Raw genomic sequence first — 12,256 nt, 5'->3', positions numbered from 1 at the left:
AATACATCTGCTCCTTGCCTCTATGAGCCTTTAAGTCAAACCCAGTGAGATCACTCACATCACAAGATGTTGGAGTGTTATTTTGTCTGTTTTTTTTTTTTTTTTTTTTTCAAGAATCTTATCACAATGCTCTGTTGGAGTGCTATGGTTTTTGTGTTTTTTGTTTGAAGAATCTTATATAGTACAATGCTATGTTTTGATATGTAAAAGTAGACAACTTTATTTATAGGGTATGAATAGAGTACTTGATAGCACTACATCCACACAGATTACATCCACAGTAGAACATACTATATTTAGTACAACTTACACATAGCACTCTTCCTCACAACTCTCACGCACTCTTGACACAAGTATTAGGAAGATGACAACTAGTGCACAACTCACACTTTTCACAAACTCAAACTTGTTCCTTGCAGAGGTTACAAACTTGGTGGTATACCTCTTTGTCGAAGTATATCCATTTCACAAACTTACAACTAGGACGAGAACACTTAAGATACTTGAATTGCCTAGTACCTTGATTTGTGTGACCTAACACAACTCTCATAAAGCCACAACAAGGTGCATAATCACAGTGAATGCCAAAGTATGAACATGTTGAAGCATAATGGCCCTCTTCATAGCACAATTGACAAACCTACAAAATAGTAAAATAAATTAGCTTTTGGTCCTTCTATTAATATCATCGTTTAGGTTTTAGTCCTTCTAAACTAACCTAACTTTACCTTAGGAGCGGCAACGACTGCAACAACCTCACTTCCACCCATCTTCTCTCCTCTCTTCTATTTCCCCTTTAGGATTGAATGGACAATCTTACTTATAAGATTGAATTCCAACGGCTAGTTCAGAAATTAGAAAATTGGTGTAATTGAATTCCAATGACTACTTGTCCAGATTTTGACATGTGTCTTATATTTTTTATTCAAAAACCAATAAGTCACGTGTAAGGCAGGTCAAGGGTATTGTAGGTAATAGCAAAATATGTGAGTTGGGCAAACGTCCATCGTTGGTCAACGTGGTCAACTCACGGTTAGGAGGACCAAAACCTAATAATCGATCATTCATGGACTAAAGCCTAATTACCCTATTATTAGGAGGACCAAAACCTAAAAACCCCCTAAAATCGAATAAACCCAAAAAGTTAGGGTTATTTAGGCTTTGGTCCTACTATTAATAGCGAAATTAGGTTTTGGTCCTAGACTGAAGGGTAATGTTGTCATTTTGAAAATATAAACAGATTGAAGCAGATTGACCAAGGTCAACTATTTTTGACTCACAATCAACAAACAGAAGTATGTAGGATCAAAGCCTAATAAATTTGAAAAGTAGGACCAAAGCCTAATTTCACTATTAATAGTAGGACCAAAATCTAAATAACCCTAATCTTTAAATCTTAGCCTTCTAATGTTTAAAAAGTAATGAGCTAGTCATATGATTTCTTCAAAAGACTAGGCACATACTAATAGACTTTCACATTAATAAAACAAAATAAAGAACACCAAAATAAACTAGTGGCAAGGCCTGAGCTGATTAGTGGTCCATTTTGAGGCTCCTGCATCAGCTTAACACAATAGAACGCTGTGATACAATCTTGAAATTGGAGTATCCAAAACTATTATGATGAAAGGCTTTAAATTCACAGTGTGGATAATATCTCAAACAATTGTGAAATGATAATGCCTTGGGGAGGCATTTCTAACTACTCAAAGACAGACACATGCACACATAGACATACACACAGACACAGATAGACACAAAGAGACACACACACACAAAGTCTTTCGTTCCAATTAGGGCCCTCTAGGTAATCTATCTAGTGTTCCTCTAAGTGTCGTGTAATACCTGATAGGCTGGTACTAACACATTCCAATCTATGTAACATGGACACGCCATATTTCAAAAATATTCCGTGTCAAATATGTAGCCACGTGTCCGTGTCGGACACATATCAGACATATGGTATGAGGTGTAGCCCCATTTTTTATATTTTGTCGTCTCATACGCTTCATATCTGTGTCAGATAATGGACACACCTATCTGTGTCAATGTAACTTAGATTCCAACTAGGTTAGCGCCAATCCCTGTGTTTACACAATGGTAGTATTTATCTGGGATGGCGAAATCTCGTTCTCATTCCCCACTATTTAAAATGTCTTGGTCTTTTTATTCTAGGTTCTTAGACATGAGGGTAACACCATACCAAGTCTGATCTTCTTGTGGTCTCTCCCCAAATTGGCACCTTCTTTCTATATAAACCGATGATGTCAGAAAATATCTTGACAATAGATAAACAAATCAGAAATTTCAAGTCAATGTGCCCACCCCCTGTTATTATAAATGTACCAGACATCCCTGTCCTTGTCAACGATGGTGAACGACCCAACAACTACCAACAGTCGATATTGGTTCCACTTATGCAGCTCACCCAAAGGCACAAGTCCAAAGTCTATCCATCATGGGTGTGGGTTTTCTTAGAATAGTTGTATGAAAATAGCAACTAGAGTAGAACAAAATGAACAGTAGACAAACAATAAACAACCAAGGTGCTGATTAGGCTGTCCTTAAGGAAAGATTTCGCCCCTTCCAATGGTGCAGAAAGGCAACAGTGGCATCTTCACCTCACATGATTCAATGGTTTAGCAGACTTACTTGCACTCGAAAAGGCTCCTCTCTAGAACGGAAATATAACTCTCTCTGGCGGCTGACAAGAAGAATAGAAGAAGAAGAAGCTATGGTTTTGTTATGTGCGAGTTCTCTGTCTCTTAGATTGATTCTATATGGATGCACAGTCCTGTATATATAAAGGTATGGTCGGTCGGTTTCCAGATATGAAAAGGAATCATACTGGTAGTATAAGTCCAATCGGTCGGTTTCCAAAACTGAAAAGGAAGCCTACTAAAAGTAGAAGTCCGAAACTTGCTGTAGAAGCAAAACAAGTTTAGGCAATTGGCCAAGCCACTACCCACTAGCTAGTGGTGGATAACCAATGTGGGACTATCTTCTCTGTACAATAGTGTAGAGAACACTCTATGTTCTTCTCCTACACTTTGCACACACACACTAGTAATTTGAAATACAATAGAGATTCCAACAATCCCCCACTATTTTGAAATAGAATATTACAAAAGAAAATGGGTTAACGAAATGCCAGAGAGAATCGAAAACGCAATGCCTAAGATATTAATGCTTTACGGGCTTAAACCAGTCATAGGGTAACATGTCTTTTCTCTCGTGAAAGCGGTAGATTAAAAAAACTTTGAACTAATTTCCCTTGTAGTGAAATAGATGACATGCACCCACATTGCTTTTTCATTATATGCCAGTTCTGCGGTGTTGCACTTTTTGGCCCTGCGCTGCCTATGTTCTATGAATGCTCTAGAGTACTTGCCCGAATACTCATAAGAATCGACCCAGTTGTACATTCACGTAGGTGGATTTCCATCAGGTGTATATTACATTTTAAATACACCACCTCATTAAAATATGGGCTATGGAATCCAATGAGAGTTAAAGAACTCATCCTTACTCACTACAATTCTAGTTATACAATGTATACTATAGTACCATCTCGCCATAGGGTGGGACGTCTCATAAATAAGACGATAGTACTGTAGGACAACGAAGTGACTTGTTTTTCCCTTTGAACCTACTTCATGGGATCTTCAATCACATAGGTAGGGTTGCCGTCAGTGTCACCCTATATACGAGCATAAGTCTCATCCCCCTCGACATATAACCATTTGCCTCCAAATAAGATGTGCGGTTAGATATGTGGCCAAACTAAGTCTGACCTAACATAATCTCTAGCAGCTACTTGATTAAGTTACTCAACCTAATCAAACTTACATGCAAAACACATTATACAACTATAAACACTAAAACAAACAACAACAATAATATGCACTCTTATAACAAGAATAGACTTTACTCAAGTCTATAATTATGGATCATATTAAACATAGTTATATTATGTTCATGCTATCTATATGAAAGAAAATCCATTTCTAATGAATTTTAAAGAATAGAAGAATTAGATGAAAAGGGTTTTACTCAAGATAATATCATTATCATTCTTTTTTTCATCATTTAACATTCCAATTCATATAGTGAGACAATCCACGCACTTGTACATCACCTTGGCTATTTATTCATAGTCATAGGAGGATAATGCCTAATAAGACAATTTACAAGCGTTACATCTCCTTGTCTAAAATAGTCACTAGAAAATATTGTCTAAGAAGATAATCCATAACCTTATATTTCCTTGACTGAATTAGGTTTAGGAGGATATTGATTGTTTCCTCTCATAGACAACGATGCTTATTACTTAATAATATATGACATGGTTAAGCTTTATGCCAATGTTAAATAATGCATTCATGCCAAACATGATTAATATCATATCATATCATATCATAGGTTCAGGATCGGAAAAGTAAACTTTAACTGTACCCCTTACAGCAAAAGGTATACGATATTAAGCAAATCTAGCCACTGAATATGCAAAACAACTGAGGACTCCACCTCCTCTTCTTACATGAGCTCAAATAAGATAGAATACCTTATCAACAAGACCTCAAGTACTGCCACAACATCTAATGGCTCAACCCATTATTGTCTTCAACTAGAAAAAATTTATCAATAAACTATCATTAAGTTCAAAATAAATCCACGATGATTAATATCCAAAACTAGCATGTTACAAAACTTTAACATATGTTATATTATATATAAGCTACAAGTTACTTCATCTAACATGTATTTTCACAACATTACAATTATAACCATCATCTAACAACACGTACATTCAATAGAGGTAAGCAATTATGCATTGAATACATTATAATTACTACCCAAGATTTGAGTGTGGTTGATATTAACTATCTTAAGGTCTCTCTTAGACCATCTACATACATCTATATATGTACAAAGAAAATTAATATCAAACTACTTCTAGTCAAACCAATTAATATCTTAATGATAAATACATATAATTTGTTGACTAGGTTATTAAAGAAGTTTAAGCTTAGGGATTTCCCTCCTAAGAATAAAAACTAGCATGCAACTCAAGTCATGAATATCATCATAATCAAACCAAAAGAATTGCAAAGAGTGAAAGAATATGATACCTAACCGATTGAAAAACTGGATTACCATATTTTCTTCCTTCCAGAAAAATAGTTCAAAAGAAATGTAACATTGAACCAGCTCAGGATGAATTGGGCATTAAGCCTTATATCACTAGAAAGCTCTTTGAATCATCTATTGAACACGAGAAGCGGATTGCAAAACCAAGCCCTGACCTGAAAGTTATAGCAGTTTCTGTAATGAGTGACGCAGCTGGCAAAAAGACAAACTTTGACATTTTTCTTGATAGAAATCTTAGATTTGACTCCCACAAACGTAAGAGAAAGGTCTACAACCATATAGGGTTTGATAAACCACAAAAGATCAATAAAAATTCAATCTTTAAATGGTTTCCCTAACAAAAATGAAATTATTAGAAAATTTCAAAAGTCATAACTTAATAACACAAACAATAACTCAAAGTAAAAGACTTATCTTTTGATTGTTGTATTAAAGCACTCTCCTTTGTTCTACTACGAAGATCTTTCCTTAAGATTGTTAGAATAGTTGTATGAAAATAGCAACTAGAGTAGAACAAAAGGAACAGTAGACAAACAGTAAACAACCAAGACGCTGATTAGGCTGTCCTTAAGGAAAGATTTCGCCCCTTCTAATGGTGTAGAAAGGCAACAGTGGCGTCTTCACCTTACAGGATTCAATGGTTTAGCAGACTTACTTGCACTTGAAAAGGCTGCTCTCTAGAACAGATATATAACTCTCTCTAGTGGCTGACAGGAAGAATAGAAGAAAAAGAGGCTAGTTTTGTTATGTGCGAGTTCTCTATCTCTTAGATTGATTATATATGGACGCACAATCCTGTATATATAGAGGTATGGTCGGTCGGTTTCTAGATATGAAAAGTAATCATACTGGTCGTATAAGTCCAATTGGCCGGTTTCCAAAACTGAAAAGGAAGCCTACTGAAAGTAGAAGTCCGAAACTTGCTGCAAAAGCAAAACAAGTTTAGGCAATTGACCAAGCCACTACCCACTAGCTAGTGGTAGATAACCAATGTGGGACTATATTCTATGTACAATAGTGTAGAGAACACTCTATGTTATTCTCCTACACTTTGCACACACGCACTAGTAACTTGAAATACAATAGAGATTCCAACAATCCCCCACTATTTCAAAATACTAATAGGTTTTTTCCAAAGGTGACACTAGTAAGTTTGAAGCACTACAATATATTATGGATCCAAGACAGCTATGTATCCATTATTCCAATGTGGGATTTAACCCAATCTAGGGTATCACAGCCCCACCACATTAATAGTAGCACTTTGTAACGACTCACCACATACCAACAATTAATATTGTCCCTCTTAGCCACCCAAAAGCCAAGTCTATAGCATGCCCATCAAATGTGTGGGGTTTTCTCAAAAGGCCACAACGCTAGTATGTTTGGAGCATTATAATATATCTAGGATCCAAGATGACTTACTACCCGATGTGGGAATTGGGATTAAATTCAATCCAGGGTATCATAGTTGGCAACGGTACAAACTTATCTAAATTTGTAGCGTCCATGTAACTAGAACCGCAACAATCAGTAACAATAAATGCAAGAACTAATTTAAAAGGAAATACCTAACTTGAGTGTTGAAATAACCATCTCAAGAAACTGCAAATCTTCAATAAGCTAAATCCAACAGTCAATAACAATTACATCCCTAATGTGACTTACTGAGTCGAAAACTACATCAAGGATTTGGATATTGGCATAAAGTCAAACCAAAGGGCTCATATACAAGAAAAAACCTCGACCTTAAAGCAAATACCTAGTAAAACACTATGATGCACTTAGTAAAACTACAAGAAGTAGAAATAACTATAGAAAAAGAACTAAATCAAAGAAACAGTAAGAATTAAATACACTAAAATAGCATAAAAAATTGATAAAACAAACAAAAAGTCAAATTTTTTGAGAAACTTGTTTTACCTTTCGAAAACTTTAGTTAGCATTTTAATACAAAAATCAACTATTTGTTCTTCAGTACCAAATTTAACGACGGGCTTCCTTATAACAACATGCCAATTATCTGATATCGTCTCCAAATTACGTTCAGACAGATGATAATAACTGAATACATCATTAAGGTGGTAGTTCCGGTTCGTTGGACTGAAGCGAGCAATTGACTGAACTGCATGAGAAGAAATAAAATGAAAATAAAAAAAAAGTCAAGTTTGCATAGTAAGCAACCATCGCAATTTTTTTTTATCGATAAAAGATATAAGATGATGAAATAGTTAAAATAATAAAATTACATCAAAACTTTAGAGCAAAACCACTCAATTTCATAAATAAGACAATATAGAGGGTTGGGTTGTCAAAATACGCTTACAACAGAACACAAAAAATTTACCTTGTTGGCAATTATTTATTAAGCAATTTGGAAGAACGGCTAGAACCCCGGGCAATCCTGTAAAGAAATTTGGTAAATAGTTACAGAAAGAACCCATCCAATAACCTATAGTACTGATTACTAAATAAAAAACACGCACACCAACCTTTAAGCTTATTTGAAATTTCTACCTCAATTTCAGCACCAAAACCAACAAAGTGATTCTCACACACAATCCTATAAATTTTCTTCTTTGCTTCTTCTCGACTGAAAAAAATGTTAAGAAGTATACAACAATTTAAAAAGAAAATTTTGATACATGATACAATATGTAAGACATAAAATTAAAAGAAAGAAAACCAATTTTTTAAACTAAAAAACTTGGGCTTTGAGTGGTTCCGAGTATGATATAAGCGTATGTAGACATAGCTCCGTCAATCTATTAAGGACAAATCTCTTTGATGATCATAACTAAAAAAACAGACTACCAAGTACCAACCAATACGCTAGCATCAAAAAATCCTAATGACGTGTGTTTGTCCTTCATAAGCTGATGATCACAGCTACAACACAAGTTCTTGTCACATCTCAAACAACTTGTTTGCTACTGTTTATCAAGGAGAGAAGTTTGGTGAGGAAGACAGACACATTTAGGTGTGGAAATGGGATGGTAGCGGAAGCTTTGGAAGATTTGAGGAGTCTATATGATTGGGAAGTATTGACTACTATTTCTAGGGGTGAAGAGAATATTGGTGAGAAAATGTGAGTGGTGGTACACAAGTAACGACCTGTGACATGAACAAGCAAAAAATTGTTTGCGAGAGGAGCATGAATAACCCTAATGACTCAATACCTAGAGCCACACAACTTTGAAAGAATCATTCCATTGCAAAAAGTAAAAAGTAGAGTCACCAAATCGAAAAAACTGGCAAGGTCAGTGAACAAAAAGAAAGTTGCCCATTATTTTACCTTCCAATAACCTCACCCAGTGCCCACATATAATAATACATCTTCCCTCTTATAGAAGCAAAGATACCACCACGTTTCTCCATCGCAATATACCAATGTTTACAATCAACCGTCTGGGCACAATCAACCAGACAAGGATCATTGACATACAAAGCAAACTTCCTAACGGAATCGGTTGAGTTGCCAAATTCACCAACATGTTCCGTCATAATCATAGTTTTCATTTAGATGATGATAACTAAATCATGATCCATAGGGATGATGGACAGAACATGACTACAGAAGAGAATGTATCCAAAAAAAATCAACAATAATAACTTTAATTTCAAGTTGATTTTATAACCAAAAAGTACCATTATCAAAGTTTTGCACTTTGGTCCGTAAACCAAAAACAAAATAAAAAATAAAAAGAAACATTCAATTGATACCCTGAACCTCTTTTTTTTCAATTTGGTCCATTAGTTGAACCCCTGCTATACCCCTCCACATAGTCCCCCAGAATGATTTGTCAGAATCTTCAAGGACCACCCACTGCACCCAGGCTCCCCCTTTCCATACTTGTCGACCACGACTGATATGATTAGCGGGTCTAATGATCTATTAGTCCACTAATTAAAACTAGAAAAAAGGACACCTAAGCTGGCATGAAGGAAATAAGCTGGTTTCTTATTAACAAAGATGGTTGCTTTATTCTTCTCTCAAGGTCATTCTCTCAAACATCTTAATCAAACAAATATTGTTCTCATCCCTAAATGTCCTAATCTATCTTCTTGTAGTGATTTTAGACCAATCAGTTTGTGTAACATCTCTTACAAGGTGATATCCAAACTCCTGGCTAATAGACGTAAGACTATTATTGGCCCTGGTATATCTCCTTATCAGTGTGCCTTTGTGCCTAATAGACAAATCACAGATAACATCATCCTTGCTCATGATATTATGCACACTATCAAACATAAAAAAGGTAAGTCTGGCCTTATGGTTATAAAGCTTGACATGTCTAAAGCCTTTGATAAGGTTAATTGGAACACCCTCTCTTCTATCCTCACATCTCTTGGTCTTAATCATAATTCAGTCAATCTTGTCAACCAATGCATTTCATCACCTCAGTTCTCTGTTATGCTAAATGGTACACCTCATGGCTTCTTTAAGTCTTGCAGAGGGCTCAGACAGGGTGACCCACTGTCACCCCTTCTTTTTATTTTATGTATGGAAGTGTTAACCATAATTCTTAACGTAAAAACCCAAAATAACAAGCTTCATGGAATAAAAATCTCAAGAAATAGTAGTCCTATTTTTCACTTGTTGTTTGCAGATGATGCTTTCATTTTTTTGTCGAGCAAATATTGATGAGGCAACAGAACTTCTGGATGCTCTAAACCTTTTTTGTGAGATCACAGGTCAAGAAATTAATTTTGAAAAATCAGGTATCGACTTCAGTCCAAACATGCCTTCTTCTGATACAACTAATATCATGCATTTGCTTCACATGAGGAAAATAACTATTGGTGAAAAGTATCTTGGTTTAACACTCTTTCTTGGCCAACCAAAAACTAGGATATTTAATCATCTTATTGATAAGGTAAACATTAGAATTGCTGGGTGGAAAAGCAAGCTGCTATCACAAGCAGCTAGAACTGTTCTTATTAAATCTATATCATCTGCTATCCCTGTTTTTCATATGAATACCTTTCTGCTACCTAACTCTATGACCTCTACTTTGAATGCTATTCCGAGAGACTTTTGGTGGGGGGGAAATACTGGTAAAAAACATCCTTTATATTTAAAGAGTTGGAGCTTTATTTGCCAATCAAAAAAAGGTGGTGGCCTAGGTATTAGAGATATGGAAACTAATAACCTTGCTCATCTTAGTAAAATTCTTTGGAATATCATCACTAAACCAGACTTTTTTCTTTCCACACAACTAAAAGGTAAATATCATCATAGTGCGAATATTTTACCTACTGTACACAAATCTAGTTCATCTTGGTTTTGGCAGGGAATGCAAACAGTCTACAATGCTATGTGGCAGGTAGGCTCAGGTAAGGATATAAATATCTGGACAGACTCATGGATTCCAGAAGTCTTGCATGGTACAGTACCAATTCCAACAATTCATAATCCTTTGTACAGTAAAGTTGTTGATCTTATAGATGTAAATACTAGAACTTGGAAAATAGATATATTAAATTTTCTTTTTGATATTAATGCTTCACTCAGTATTCATAATATATACATTCCTAGGAATAATCCTGTTGATAAACTACATTAGACCTTAACCAAAAATGGACAACACTCTGTAAAATCTGCCTACCATCAGTTAAGCTTAAGATATGTCACCAATGTGAATCACAATACTAGTCTAACTTTCTGGAGAAATGATCTCAGACCTAGAGAAACTTTGTTTGCTTGGAAATGTTACCACTCTATTATCCCAACAAGAGACCATCTTAGTACTCTTTTCTATGTAGCTGATAAAACTTGTTTGTTATGTAACTCTTTTATAGAATATGTACATCACTTACTCCTGGTTTGTCCTTTCACAAGAACTCTTTGGTTTTCAACACCTTGGAATTTAAGACTAATAGATTTTGAGAATTTGCAGGTGAAAGAATGGATAGACATGTGGTACAGTGGATTGGCCGATTGACAAACATGATTGGACAAGTTTTTGTATATATATAAACTGGATTATATGGCTAGAGCAATGTAGAGTGTTGCATGATAAGTCTAAACCTAACTGGACACATGTATATAGTCTAGTACAGGGGTTTGTAAATGCCCTGTAAGTTGGTTTAGACCTTAATCTTGTAAATTTTCAACCTATTTCTTTAGAAAGATGGAAACCACCACAAATAGGCTGGGTAAAATGAACATTGATGTCAGCTTTAAGACAAATATACCCCATTCCATTGGCATTGGTTATGTACTTAGAGATTCTAATGGATGTTTCATTGCAGCAGGAACAAACAGAGGGAAGGGCAGAACTGCGGAATAAGCAGAATGTCAAGGGGCACTTAAAGGAATTCAATGGTGTTGGAAATTCAGCTCATCAGTAGAATTAGAGCTGTATGTGAAAGATGTATGCAACTTTTTGGACAAACAACCATCAAGCATTTCCCGGTATTCAAAGATTATACTTGAAGATGTACTAGAAGAGCTTGTAACTTTTGATAATGTAAGTATTAAGTGGATCAATAGATCAGCTAACTCTGTAGCTCACAAGTTAGCATCATATGGGTAAAATCTTCCTCCTAGTTCTGGTGGCTGACACTGCCACCTAGTTGGTTGATGAACTATTTGGAGGATGATAGACTATCTGTAACCTCTTTAGTTTCCGTTTCTTAATATATATATATATTACCAAAAAAAAAAAAAATATATATATATATGATGTTTCTTAGCCAGCCAATAGGTTGACGAGATAAAGACACAAATAAATTATAGAAACCGAAAGACTTTCAGAACATATGAATGCCCTGCAGAGAAATGATTATATAGCTTTCAGTAAGACTCTATCTTGTCAAATAGTTAATTACTCATTTTTGAAATAAGAATACACATACCTCTAAGCTTATCGAATGTAATACGAGTTGTTGAGAGAGAAAATTGTTCAAATGTAAGACGAGTAGCTGACATAAGGACATAATTTTGTAAAAGCAATTTCTCCAATAATTTCATGGTGTGACCGTGTGGGTCTGTTAAAGACTCAGAAGTCTCCATTGACCACCAGCTTCATCCATTTCTGTGCTGAGTTTAACAGTGACGTAGCAGCGAAATGAGCGGTGGAAAATTTTCTCCATTGTTTCA

General features: G+C 35.3%; 1 protein-coding gene across 11 annotated transcripts; it reads right to left on the bottom strand.

The window, feature by feature from the left end:
* Window positions 1-194: 194 nt before the first annotated feature.
* LOC147481072 (organelle RRM domain-containing protein 1, chloroplastic-like) lies at window positions 195-12,210 on the bottom strand. 11 transcript variants are annotated; one of them, XM_086581396.1, is made up of 7 exons: window positions 8,447-8,793; window positions 7,644-7,744; window positions 7,499-7,555; window positions 7,075-7,276; window positions 5,133-5,306; window positions 729-4,627; window positions 195-640 (listed from the first exon to the last, which is right to left on the bottom strand). In XM_086581396.1, exons 1-5 carry the CDS (start codon window positions 8,668-8,670, stop codon window positions 5,237-5,239), a joined length of 654 nt encoding a protein of 217 aa, XP_086437522.1. In that variant the 5' UTR covers window positions 8,671-8,793; the 3' UTR covers window positions 195-640; window positions 729-4,627; window positions 5,133-5,236. The 11 variants fall into 11 exon arrangements, 5 of the variants coding, with proteins under 5 accessions (XP_086437522.1, XP_086437521.1, XP_086437525.1 ...); XR_015206915.1 differs by lacking the exon at window positions 8,447-8,793 and adding an exon at window positions 8,882-9,135 and having other exon boundaries at window positions 195-4,627; window positions 7,133-7,276; XM_086581395.1 differs by having other exon boundaries at window positions 195-4,627.
* Window positions 12,211-12,256: the final 46 nt, after the last annotated feature.

The sequence above is a fragment of the Coptis chinensis genome, chromosome 8, assembly GCF_015680905.1.
Source record: "Coptis chinensis isolate HL-2020 chromosome 8, ASM1568090v1, whole genome shotgun sequence".
NCBI lineage: Eukaryota > Viridiplantae > Streptophyta > Magnoliopsida > Ranunculales > Ranunculaceae > Coptis > Coptis chinensis.
Note: the sequence above shows the minus strand (reverse complement) of the source record. Positions and strands in the feature narration are given on the sequence as shown.

Excerpts from the sequence above, each read along its gene's own strand:
- LOC147481072 (XM_086581395.1), bottom strand. The coding sequence starts at position 8,670 with ATGAAAACTATGATTATGACGGAACATGTTGGTGAATTTGGCAACTCA. Across the intron at positions 7,556-7,643 it reads AATTTCAAATAAGCTTAAAG|GATTGCCCGGGGTTCTAGCC; the intron begins GTTGGTGTGCGT and ends ATTTCTTTACAG. Across the intron at positions 5,307-7,074 it reads CTAACTAAAGTTTTCGAAAG|GTCAGGGCTTGGTTTTGCAA; the intron begins GTAAAACAAGTT and ends TATAACTTTCAG.